The following is a 13,571-nucleotide window of genomic DNA, read 5'->3' on the forward strand; positions in this document are numbered from 1 at the left end:
ACTGGTTAAGTGAATTTAAGTGTGTCTATATAATGTCATGTCATACAGCAAGTACAAATAAAGAAAGAAAAAGAATGATGGGCCGCCTGGGTCATTCAGTCAGTTAAGCGGCCAACTCTTAATTTCAGCTCAGATCATGATCTCATGGTGGTGAGATGGAACCCCACATTGGGCTCTGAGCTGGGCATGGAGCCTGCATGAGATTCTCCCTCTCTTCCTCTGCCCTTTACCCACTTGCACTCTAGCTCTCTCTCAAAAAAAAAAAAAAAAAAAAAAAAAAAAAGGAAAAAAGAAAAAGATAAAAGAAAAAGAATGAGAATGCTCTTTAAGTAGTGATGTGGAACTCACCAAGATCTACTAAAAAGCAAGTTGCAAAACAGTATGAGTATGCCACCAATAAGGAAAGAATACATGTATGTACTGTATGTACATATGTGTGTATATAAATCAAAACTGACATTTTCCCTGCTTTTAATATGATTAAGCACTCTATATACTCAGTTAAAAATAAACCTTTAAGAAAAATATAAATAAATAAATAAATAAATAAATAAGTTAATTAGTTTATACCCTCAGAGAAAATAAAAATAGCAGTGTCTTCCTGACAGGTTCTAGTTCTGAAAATAACAATATTTTGAATACTTTCTATAAATCTGGACTTCCTAAAGAAAAACAATTTTATCCCTGACTTTTACTATGCTGATGTCTGAGTCGGTCTTTCTGAAATCTATTCCTTTTTGCATTCTTTGCAAGGAAACTTTGCTCTTCTAAATATTTTTGTTTGTGAGTCTTTCTTTCTTCCTTTGAGTATATATATTTGCTTTTATATGCAGGACTATGATTATATTATTGCGTTCGCAAAAGTTCATAAATTCAAAATAAAATAAAGAGTAAATTTGAATTTAATAAACTATTTTGTTTGTTGAACTTAAGTTAGGAGACATTTTCATCAGAATTAGACAATTGTTTTATTTTAACAAGTAACAGATTTATATAAATTAGAGTGATTCAAAAAATGTCTTACCATCTGTCTATGCACTTAGTTTGTCTCAAAAAAAAGTACATAATTCTCTCACCTCAGGGTGATTGAGTTCTCCTTCTTCTTCCTCATAGGGCCCACCAATAATGAAAGCATTAGGAATGTCATTAGCTCCTGGAGCCAGAATGTTGGCAATTGGCCATTTTTTAGGCCGGGGAACAGGTTCTCTTTCCCCTCCAATCTTCAGAGTTCCATTCTTGAACAAAATGGGATAGTCTTTCTACAGAATAAATTATCATACATCAGGAAGTTTTGTAAAAGAGTTCAAAATGAACAAAAAAGTTTATTGAAGTATATTTTCAGTGTAAGGTTGGGTATTATCTAACAGACCCTTCCTTTTGTGATTATCTGATTCTGGATTTGTGCTGTTTTATAATTCTTTAATTTATAAAAAAAAAAAATAGTAACAATGCAAGTTATTCTTGTCCATAGATATGCAAACATATTTTGTCCAGTGGAGATATAATCAATTATTGACCTGTGGCTGATGATGAGTTTAGAATTATTAGGAAATTCATCTCAACATTCCTGATTGCTTATATATGGGTGTTTTTTTCTCCAATTCTCCTTTGAACTGGTTTAAAACCCTTTTGTCATTTTATATTTATATGAGAGTTATGATATACCTTTTTAAAAATTACCTTTTTAAAAACAAACAAATCTGACAAGGGTTAACAATATAGGCACTTTCCTATCTATAATTTATCTAATATATACTTGTAAAAGAAAATTAACAAAGATGTAAATAGGCAATTTGTAGAAAGGGAAATTAGAAAATCCAATGTTTATATAAAAACATGCTAGATAATCTTAATAATTGAGATGCACATTAAAACTATGAGATATCATTTTAAAACACAGATTGGTTGGGGCGCCTGGGTGGTGCAGTCGGTTAAGCGTCCGACTTCAGCCAGGTCACGATCTCGCGGTCCTGAGTTCGAGCCCCGCGTCAGGCTCTGGGCTGACGGCTCAGAGCCTGGAGCCTGTTTCCGATTCTGTGTCTCCCTCTCTCTCTGCCCCTCCCCCGTTCATGCTCTGTCTCTCTCTGTCCCAAAAATAAATTAAAAAAAAAAAAAAAAAAAAAAACGTTGAAAAAAAAAGAAAAAAAAACCCACACAGATTGGCAAAATCAGTCTGAAAATATCAAGCACTGGCAATATTGTAAAGGGTATGGTATTCTTATACATAGTTGATGGAAGTATAAATTGGTATAACTGTGAAAAGCAATATTGCAGGCTCCAGTAAATTTAAAATTGTCATACCCTATAACTCAACAATTCTAGTTCTTTGGGAAGAACTTTTGTGACAGAAAGGCATTTCTGGAATGGCAGAGTAAGGACCTCTGAAAATTTGCTCCTCCACAGAAATGAGAATGCTGGCAAAAACTTCAAAATTAACGGGGCGCCTGGGTGGCTCAGTCGGTTAAGCGTCCGACTTCAGCTCAGGTCACGATCTCACAATCCGGGAGTTCGAGCCCCGCGTCGGGCTCTGGACTGATGGGTCAGAGCCTGGAGCCTGCTTCCGATTCTGTGTCTCCCTCTCTCTCTGCCCCTCCCCCATTCATGCTCTGTCTCTCCCTGTCTCAAAAATAAATAAACGTTAAAAAAAAAAATTTTTTTTAAAAAAAACAAAACTTCAAAATTAAGCATACCATGACCATTCAATGGAGAAAAGACAGTCTTTTCAATAAATGGTGCTGAAAAACTTCAAAATTAAGCATACCATGACCATTCAATGGAGAAAGGACAGTCTTTTCAATAAATGGTGCTGAGAAAACTAATTATCCACATGCAAAAATATCAAGTTATATCCTTACCTTAAACCACATACAAAAATTAACTCATAATGGTTCAAAGGCCTAAATCTAAGAGCTAAAACTATAAAACGTTTAGAAGAAAACACAGGGGGGAAAACCTCTTGACATTGGATTAAGCAATGATTTCTTGGTTATGGCACCAAAGGCAGAGAAAATAAAAGAAAAAAATAGATAAATTGGACTTCATCAAAATTAGGAATTTTGTGCAGCAAAATATACTAACAACAAAGTAAAGAATGGGAGAAAATATTTACAAGTCACATACCTGATAAGGGATTAATAGGTAGGATATATAAAGTACTTTTAAAACTCAACAACAAAAAACAACCAGATTCAAAAATGGGCAGAACACTTGAATAAACATTTTCCCCCAAAAAGATATACAAATGGCAATGTAAGGAGGGGAAAAGATGCTCAACATCATCAGTCCTTAGGGAAATGCAAATCTAAAACACAAGGAAATGCCACTTCATATCTGTAAGGATAAGTATTATCAAAAAAACAAACAACGACAACAAAAAAACCCCCAGAAAATACTAGATATTGATGAGGATATGGAGAAATTGGAACCCTTTACACTGCTGCTGGGAATGTGAATAGTGAAGAGGAATTGGAGGGTTCTATGCTGAAATGTAAATTGCAATAGAACATCTGAGAGTATTAACTAATTATACCTTTTAGCAAGCAACTTTGAAATATCTATCAAGAGCCTCAAAAAATCCATATATAATTACTCTATAGAAATTTGGACTAAGAAAATAACCTGAAATTAAGAGAAAGTTTTATATAAGTAAGTACATTGTATAAAATCCACAAAATATATGCATAAAAGTAATGTGTAGCAATATATTAAAATTATCAATTTTAAAATGTTTTACATATTTTCCACCATAAATATGTATTTATTTTTTATTAAAATTTTTTTTTTTCAACGTTTTTTTTATTTTTATTTTTGGGACAGAGAGAGAGACAGAGCATGAACGGGGGAGGGGCAGAGAGAGAGGGAGACACAGAATCGGAAACAGGCTCCAGGCTCCGAGCCATCAGCCCAGAGCCTGACGTGGGGCTCGAACTCACGGACCGCGAGATCGTGACCTGGCTGAAGTCGGACGCTTAACCGACTGCGCCACCCAGGCGCCCCTAAATATGTATTTATTGATACAAATTATATGCAATGTATATTACATATAACATGTAAACTATAGATATCTATATATAAAACATTAGAAAACTATTTTTTTAAGCCTAAAATAAATTTCCTCAATTAATAGAGCTTGCTTTGAATGAAATCTTAGCAGGTAAGGAAGAGATGACCATATGAGTGTTTAAATCTATCTAAATATCTGGCTGTAGGGCTTTACCTCTCCAACTGATGGAACTTGCAGACCAACCATGTAGTTCTGCAGAGGCCCTACTGGAATGAAAGATTCAGGCACAGAGTAGGCAGCCTCCAATGTGACCTTCAGTAGATTGCCTCCTAAAATCTGTGCTGTGGTCAATAAGGGCTCTGCCACAAATACTTTAACTTCAAGACTGCACTGCTGGAAAAGAATAAAATTATGCAGCATTTTGCAAATGCAAGAGGCCTCCCCACTCTTTTTTTTCATTATCTCATTTGAATCCCATATCACTATTCAAGGTAAGAAGGTCAAGTTTAATTATTTCCATATAGAGGCTTCAAATAACTTTCTCTAGGTCCCATAAGTTAGAACTATAGCCTAGATGAGAATCTTATTCCTAAGCTAGAGGCCTTTCCCCTCTACCATACTCTGGTCACACATGTATACAAATACACATAGAAGAGGAATCAGAAGGCTCTATAATGAAATGTTAATAGTAGTTTCACATGAGTGAGATTGAGCTGCTTTTTTTTGCTAGTTTATATTCTGTGACTATTTTTGTAACTTAAATGTAGTACTTTTTTAAAATTTTAGGTTTTTTACTAAGTATTTGAAAATCATATTCTTTACTATATTTCTATTTTTCACAGATGAGAAAGTATTTCTTGGTCCCATGAACGAGCTCAAAAATGAATTTTTCAGAAGAGCTGCCAAGGATTTGATGTTAGTGATATATCCAAACAGGGCTGTCATGACTTTTTCAACTAGAGAGGAGAAAGATAACTTGTTCATTTTTTTAATTTTATTTCTTAGGAATCAACATTAATAAGAATAATTGATATTATTGTTAAAGAATTTTGTATTCCACTAATGAGAAATTTCCAAGTTATATCTCCAGTATAAATTCTGATTTGGCAACGTGCTTTTTAACAAGAAAACTGTTTTTTCAAATATATATGTATATACCCATGTAGATAGATAGATATAGATACAGATATAGATACATATGTATATATCTGACATTTTCACACAGGATACCATAAAAAGTAGCTTTAAAATGTGTATTGGCTGGAACAATACAGAGATTAGCATGTCCCCTCCACAAGGATGACATGCAAATTCATGAAGCATTCCATATAAAAATAAAATAAAGTAAAATAAAATAAAATGTGTATTGGTTGCTAATTATATGCCAGGCACTTTACCACAGCATTAGGAATATAAAGATGGGGCACCTGTGAGGCTCAGTCATTCAGCGTTCAAGTCTAGATTTCGGCTCAAGTCATGATCTCATGGTTCGTGGGATCAAACCCCACGTGGGTTCTGTGCTGACAACATGGAGCCTGCTTGGGATTCTTCCTTTCCTTCTCTCTCTGCCCCTCCTCACACACACACGTGCATGTTCTCTCTCTCTCAAATAAGTAAATAAACTTAAAAAAAAAAGGAATATAAAGATAAAGGAGATGTGGCTCTTTTTATTATGGGATTCATATTATAATTCCATGATTTATGGTAAATGCTATAAAAGAGACCTGTATAAAATGCCCTAGTCCCTAGTCAAGGAGCACCAAGGAGGAAGTGAATAATTAATTATTGGGGTGGGGAGAAGTGAGAAATGGTGACGTCTGAAGTGACTTACAAAATGAGTAAGAGTTTGCAATTTAGATAAGCAGGAAAAGGAAAGAAAATAATTCTGAACAAAAAGAAGAGTTTATGTAAAAGAGGATTGAAATAGCATGGTATATTCAGTTCAGATGTAAGTAGTTCAGGATTTTATAATATAAAACATAATGAGGGGAGTCTGAGAGATGTGACTGAACAAGTGTCAGACTCCTATTATAAAAGCTGTTGCATGACTGCTAGGGAATCTAGACCTTAACATGTAAGCAGTGGGGGAATCCATGAACTACATAGTACTGAGCAGGGGATGAGATGTGACCATATTCCCTTGTAAGCCACCCTGCAAACACCCTTCCACCCATGGGAAGGCAAAACTGGGGGAGGCAAGGGTAGTTACAAGGCTACTTGTAATGTCCCAATGAGAGATTATAAGGCAATAAAGAGTGGGGATAAAGCTAAGGAGAGTCCAGAGGACTTAGAAGATATAAAAGGCTAGATTTGCTAAAAGGCAGATTTGGGGATTGGTTGTATTTAGGGTCCAAGGGAATTTTTTTTAAGTTTATTTATTTACCTTTTGAGAGAAAGAGAGCACATGTCCGAGAGAGAGAGAGAGAGAGAGAGAGAGAGAGAGAGAGAGAGAAGAAGAAGAAGAAGAAGAAGAAGAAGAAGAAGAAGAAGAAGAAGAAGAAGAAGAAGGGAGAGGGAGAGGGAGAGGGAGAGGGAGAGGGAGAGGGAGAGGGAGAGGGAGAGGGAGAGGGAGAGGGAGAGAGAGAATCCCAAGCAGGCTCCATACTGTCAGTGCAGAGCCCAACAAGGGGCTTGATTTCACGAACGGCAAGATCATGACCTAAAGCAAGAGTCAGCCACTTAACCAGCTGAGCCACCTAGGCACCCCAAAGGAAAACAGATTTTAAGAAAGAGAGGCATTGAAGAATGTCATATCTCTGATCAATCAATATGTCTCTGGAAGGATAAGTAAAATGTCCCTAAGCTTTCTAATTTGTATCACTCAATCAATCAAGACAAGGAATACTTGAAGATGAATTGGAACTTCTTTTCCAAGAACAGGTTTATATCATTTTACTCTTTGAGTCTTGAGAATAATCAGTGTAATGCTTAAATATAAAATTAGTGTGAATTCTGGGGGCGCCTGGCTGGCTCAGTCAGAAGAGTATGCAACTCTTGATCTCAGGGTCATGAGTTTGAACCCCAAGTTCAGTATACAGATTACTTAAATAAATAAAACTTAATAAATAAAATAAAATGAGAATTCTCAAACAAATAGAAATTGTCATATTTTTTCACTGAGTGTGTAAAACAAGTGAGCACAGGAATACTATGAGCAAATATCCTAAGGACTAATAATCCATTTGACTAACTTTTCTTCTAAAGATATGTAAGGAAAATCAACAGTACATAGGCAGGGACATGGAACCAAGAAAGGCAGACTGAGCTCAAATATATACCTCTTTCTAGCATAAATCACATGAAATGACAGAAAAATACTAAATTATATCTTTAGAGCCAGTAAAAGGATAATGCTATAATATCCTTGGAAAATAAGAAATCCCATCACTAGACTACATAGTTTTAGTAATCTTAGAAAGACAGAGAGCAAATTAAATCAGATATTAAACAAAACCAAAAACAAACAAACAAAAACTGAGAAGAAACCAACCACAGCCTAAATAAGAGGGAAAGAACCACAGGAGATGCAGGAGTGGATTATGGCAGCTCCAAGGTCAGAATCAACAAGAAGCAGGGAGGACCTACAGTAATGGTTAATTAGGGAACTGCATTTGAAATAGTTGGGTCATTTGAGCCTTCCTCTCTCTTTTACTTGTGCAAAACAGAAGGCACCTGGGTATTTGCTGAAAGTGAGTGCACTTGCACCAGAGTGGCAAAAGTAATGCCCCAAGAAGCTACCAATCCCCAGGAAGAATGGAAAACAAAGCCCAAAAGACACCAGTGACACACACTACCAATTCAGGCTCACTATGCCAGAAAGTGTTTTAGGTGCATTCATATATTATTCAATTTAATCCATCAGGACATAGCTCAAGAGGCATTTCCATGGTTAAGCCTTCCTTACATGTACCCCTGGGCAAAATAACCAATAACTATTCTGTGCCCACATGCCCCATTCCACCATCTAATCACACTGATTATAATCCATGGTGTGTAGATTATGGACTCCTAAAGTAGGACTCTGCCTTATTTATCTTTGTTTCCCAGAACTTAACGCTATGTGTGCCTGTGAAAAGAAGACACCTGATGAACTGGACTCAAATAAATTGAACCTTTATAGCAAATAGACTTGGTAGACTAAACGGCTAGCTGAAAGTTGAGATTTAAAACTCTGATTACCTTAGCACCTGATCGAAGAGATTCTAAAGGCGAGCCTGGCACAGGGTGCAAGGGGATTATTGTTTCAAATGAACTTTCTCCTGCAAGAAGAAGGCAAAGTCAAGTCATAGAAGGAAAGGTTAGGCAGAGATAAATGTGCTCATCTTTTTATTAAGTCCCTCAAATTCACTGAGGGACTTCACTGGAGCTAAATTTTATGAGCTTTGCTATATCTGCTATTGAGCAAATCACACATCTGACCTTCCAGTAAAGGAAGAAGGTCCACCACAGCTTGACCAAGAATTAAGGTCTTCTCATCTTTCTGTTTCTTTTCCTTTGGTAAAACTTCAGTCATAGTTACTAGAAAAATCAAAACAAAGAAAATGAGAACACGTCTGGGTGATCCATCAGATAACCCTGGTGCAGCTAACAAAGCATTGTCAAAGAAATTTAAGAGAAATTAACTTGAAACTTGAGAAGGCACCATTATTAGTGACTTCTGGTGGAAAATATTGAACCACCCGAGCGACCTATTAAACTTTTTGCATACAAGTTATAGTAAACAATGGACTTTACATCATAATCAGTACACAGATATAAAAGTAACTGATACATACGATTAAAACAAAGTTCCATGTAATATTCATCCTTTTTTTAAATTCTTTTTTCAACGTTTTTTATTTATTTTTGGGACAGAGAGAGACAGAGCATGAACGGGGGAGGGGCAGAGAGAGAGGGAGACACAGAATCGGAAACAGGCTCCAGGCTCCGAGCCATCAGCCCAGAGCCTGACGCGGGGCTCGAACTCACAGACCGCGAGATCGTGACCTGGCTGAAGTCGGACGCTTAACCGACTGTGCCACCCAGGCGCCCCGATATTCATCCTTAATAACTGAAAACCCTTAGATATTTTCTATTCTATTTCATGTGTAAGAAATTACTGGTCATGGGGCGTCTGAGTGGCTATGTCATTTAAGGGTCCAACTCTTGGTTTTGGTTCAGGCCATGATCTCACAGTTTGTGTGTGCGAGGCCTGCATCGGGCTCCATGCTGACAGTGTGGAGCCTGCTTGGGATTCTCCCTCTCTCTCTGCCCCTCCCCTGCTCACGTGCTCTGTCTCTCTCTCTCTCAAAATAAATAAACTTAAAAAAAATACTGGTCACAATCCCCTTCAATTGATTTTAGGAATGACTACACAGTCGCAATCTGCAATTTGAACAATACTGTTCTAGATCTTTTGCCTAGCATATGGCTTAGCAGACCTTAGAGTGATTGATAGAGCCCCAAGGTATGTACCAGGTTTTTCACTGCAGCATTACTCTGTGTATGTGCTTAATATTTGCTATGAAAAATTTGAAATACATAAAAAGTTATGGAGATTAGTATACTGAATGAATACTACATAGTCATCACCTATATTTAACAATAGTTAAATATTGTCATATTTGTTTCATCTATTCTCGTTTGCTGAAATACTTTCAAGTAAATTACAAACATCATGATATTTTACCCCTAAAGTATACAAATTCAAAACATGGCATTTTCCTACATAATCACAATAACTTTATCAATCTAGCAAGTGTATAATAAATTAAATGTAATCCCTTAATTCATCTAATGTCCAGTCTACATTTAATATTTCTCAATTATTCCAAAATTTATTTTGTAGCTGTTTTGTTCAAACTAGGATCCAATCAAAGACCACATGTTGCATTTGGTTCTCATGTTTCTTATATTTCTTTTCATTTAGAACAGTTTTCCTCCCACATACTTTTTTTCTATGACACTGATTTGTTGAAGACTTCAGGCCAATTATTTTATAGAATGTCTCATTTTCTGGATTTGTCTCCCCTTTTCCATGGTGTTTAATTCGTTTCTCAGTTCTTGTTTCATGTAGACTTAGGTTCATCTTCAGTATTTTTGGCAATTTTTGGCAAAGATAATACAATTTGATAACATACATGCCTATGTAGTATGTTATCAAACTCTGTGATCTTTGTTTTCAAAAGATGAAAATATTTCAAATGGCAAAATATTCTTTTTTTAATGTCTGTATTTTATTGTGGTAACAACACATTACATAAAATTTACCATCTACCCATAGGTGTACAGTCAATGGCATTATACACACTCACACTTGATTATTGTTATTTATAATCTTAATGTGTTTTTTAATGTTTATTTATTTTTGAGAGAGAGAACATTAGTAGGGGAGGGGCAGAGAGCTTGGGAGACAGAGGATCCCAAGCGAACTCCACTCTGACAGCAGACAGACTGATGTGGGGCTCGAACTCACAAAATATGAGATCATGACCTGAGCTGAAGTCGAGTGCTCAACTGACTGAGCCACCCAGGTACCTCTATTACTATTTGTTTTCAGTGTTTATATATCTTGAGAGAGAGAGGGTGTGTGCACATGCACAGAGAAGTGGCAGAGAGAGAGAGAGAGAGAGAGAGAGAGAGGGAGAATCCTAAGCAGGCTCCATGCTGTCAGCACAGAGTCCCACTTGGGGATCGATCCCACAAACCACAAGATCATAACCTGAGCTGAAATCAAGAACTGGACGCTCAACTGACTGAACCCCCCAAGTGCCCCAAACACATTTACACTTTTGTGCAACCATCACCACTCTCCATCTCCATAACTCTTCTCATCTTCTAAAATTGGAACTCTATATCTATTAATTATTCCCATTCTCCCCCTCCTACTGGACAGAGGATCCTTCCTATCCCTATGTATTTGATTACTCTAGGTACCTCATACAGCATTGGTCTTTTTGTGACTGGCTTCTTTCAGTTAGCAAAATGTCCTCAAATTTCATCCATGTTGTAGCATATGTCAGACTTTCTTCCCTTTTTAAGGCTGAATAATATTCAGTTGTATACATGTCACATTTTGCTTATCCATTCTGTCAATAGACATGTAGATTACTTACACATTTTACCTTTTGTGAATAATGCTGCTATGAACATCAGTGTACAAATATTTCTTTGAGACCCTGCTTTCAAATCTTTTGGATATATTCTCAGAGGTAAAATTGCTGGATCATATGATAATTATATTTTTAATTTTTGAGGAACTAGCAGTTTCCACAGTGACTGTTCTATTTTACATTCCCACCAAATACAGATTCCAATTTGTCCACATCCTTGTCAACACTTGTTTTCTGTTTGTTTGTTTTTTTATAGAAACCATCCTAATATGTAAGAGGTGATATCTCATTGTAGTTTCGGTTTGCATTTCTATAATGATTAGTGATGTTGCACATTTTTCATGTGGTCATTACCCATTTGTAGATCTTTGGAGAAAGTTCTATTCAAGTCCTTTGTCCATTTTTGAATCAGGTTGGTTTTTGTTGTTATATTCTGAATATTAATTTCTTATCAGATACATGATTTGTAAATATTTTTCTCCCATTCTGTGGGCTGCCTTTTTACTCTGTAGGTAGTGTCTTTTAAGGCACAAGATATTTAAATTTTCGTAAAGTCCAATTTCTTCCTTCCTTCCTTCCTTCTTTTCTTTTGTTCTTTCTTTCTTTCGTTCTTTCTTTCTTTCTTTCTTTCTTTCTTTCTTTCTTTCTTTCTTTCTTTCTTTCTTCCATCTGTCTTTCTGTCTTTCTGTCTTTCTCTTTTTTTCTTTTGTTACCTGTGCCTTTAGTATCCTATCCAATAAATCATTACCAAATCTAACATCATGAAGCTTTGTCCTTTATATTCTTCGAAGCGTTTTGTTGTTTCAAGTCTTGCATTTAGGTTCTTTATCCATCCTGAATTAATTTTACACATAGTGTTAGGTCCAACTTCTTTCTTCTGTATGTGGATATCTAGTTTTCCTAGCACCTGTTGTTGAAAAGACTGCCTTTTCCTTATTAAATGGTCTTGGCACCCTTGTCAAAAATCATTTGACCATATGTGTGAGGGTTTATTTCTGGGCTCTCTATTCTATTCCATTGTTCTATATGTCTCTCTTTCTGCCAACATACTTTTTTGATTACTCTAGTTTCGTAGTAAGTTTTGAAAACAGTAAATAAGAGACCTCAAACTTTGCTCTTTTTCAAGATTTTTTGGCTATTTGGGGTGTCTTGGATTACATATGAATTCTAGGATGGGTTTTTCTATTTCTGCAAAAACAAAAATTGGTATTTTGATAGTGATAGAATTGAATCTGTAGATCACTTTGGGTAGTATTGGCATTTTAACAATATTAACTTTTCCAATTTATGAATATGGGATGTGTTTCAATTCATTTGTGTCATCTTTAATTTCTTTCAGCAATGTTTTGTAGTTTTCATTATACAAGTCTTTCATCTTCTTGGTTAAGTTTTTTTTTTTCTTTTTTCTTTTCAAAAAAAAAATTTTAATGTTTATGTATTTCTGAGACAGAGAGAGACAGAGCATGAGCAGGGAAGGGACAGAGAGAGAGGGAGACACAGAATCAGAAGCAGGCTCCAGGCTCCGAGCTGTCAGCACAGATCCTGACGCAGGGCTGGAACTCACAAACCATGAGATCATGACCTGAGCTGAAGTCGGTCACTCAACCAACTGAGCCACCCAGGCACCACACTTCTTGGTAAAGTTAATTCTTAGATATTTTACTCCTTTTGATGGAATTCATTTATAACTCACTTTTCATGTTGCTCATTGTTAGCATATAGAAATGCAACTGCTATTTGTATGCTGAATTTGTATCCTGGTGCTTTACCAAAGTCATTTATTCCAACAATTGTGTGTGTATGTGTGTGTGTGTGATCTTTGTTTTCTACATATATGATCATATAATCTGCAACAGAGATCATTTTACTTGTTCCTTTCCAATTAGGATGCCTTTTATTTCTTTTTTCTTGCCTAACTGCTCTGGCTAGAACTTTTATTATTATTTTGAAAAGAAGTGGTGAAAGCAGGAATCTTTGCTTTGTACTTGATCTTAGAGGAAATGCTTTCAGTCTTTCACCATTAAGTATAATGTTCACTGAGAAATTTTTATATATGGCTTTTATCATTTTGAGGTAGTTTCGCTCTATTTCTACTTTGCTAAGTGTTTATTTCATGAAAGTTCTTGAATTTTGTCAAATGCTTTTTCTGTATCAAGTGAGATGATTATGTGGGTTTTTTCTTCATTCTGTTGATTTGATTTATTATATTGACAGAGTTGTATGTTGAGCCATCTTGCATTCCAAGAAAAAGTACCACTTGGTCATAGTGTATAATCCTTTTAATATGCTGCACAATTTGGTTTGCTAGTATTTTGTTGAGCATTTGTGCATCAATATTCATAAGAGACATTGGTTTGTAGTTTTCTTATAGCAACCTTGTCTGGCTTTAGTGTCAGGATTATGCTGGCCTCACTGAATGAGTTAGGACATGTTCTCTCCTCTTCAATTTTTTTGGGAAGTTTCAGTAGTATTGGTAT

General features: G+C 35.8%; 1 protein-coding gene and 1 non-coding gene across 8 annotated transcripts in view; one reads left to right on the forward strand and one right to left on the reverse strand.

The window, feature by feature from the left end:
• Window positions 1-13,571, reverse strand: part of CFAP70 (cilia and flagella associated protein 70) — a 105,437-nt gene that overhangs the window by 74,030 nt on the left and 17,836 nt on the right. For 6 of the 7 annotated variants that reach the window (XM_058696677.1, XM_058696681.1, XM_058696680.1 and 3 more), the window contains 4 exons: window positions 8,423-8,521; window positions 8,183-8,262; window positions 4,217-4,396; window positions 1,077-1,259 (listed from right to left, as the gene is read on the reverse strand). In XM_058696677.1, coding sequence (XP_058552660.1) covers window positions 1,077-1,259; window positions 4,217-4,396; window positions 8,183-8,262; window positions 8,423-8,521 — 542 coding nt within the window. The remainder of the gene's footprint in view (window positions 1-1,076; window positions 1,260-4,216; window positions 4,397-8,182; window positions 8,263-8,422; window positions 8,522-13,571) is intronic. The other variant, XM_058696679.1, reaches the window with a different exon arrangement.
• Window positions 5,236-5,337, forward strand: LOC131493745 (U6 spliceosomal RNA). The gene has a single exon (XR_009252837.1). It is a non-coding gene; the product is annotated as a U6 spliceosomal RNA (small nuclear RNA).

The sequence above is a fragment of the Neofelis nebulosa genome, chromosome 13 (genome assembly GCF_028018385.1).
Source record: "Neofelis nebulosa isolate mNeoNeb1 chromosome 13, mNeoNeb1.pri, whole genome shotgun sequence".
Taxonomy (NCBI): domain Eukaryota; kingdom Metazoa; phylum Chordata; class Mammalia; order Carnivora; family Felidae; genus Neofelis; species Neofelis nebulosa.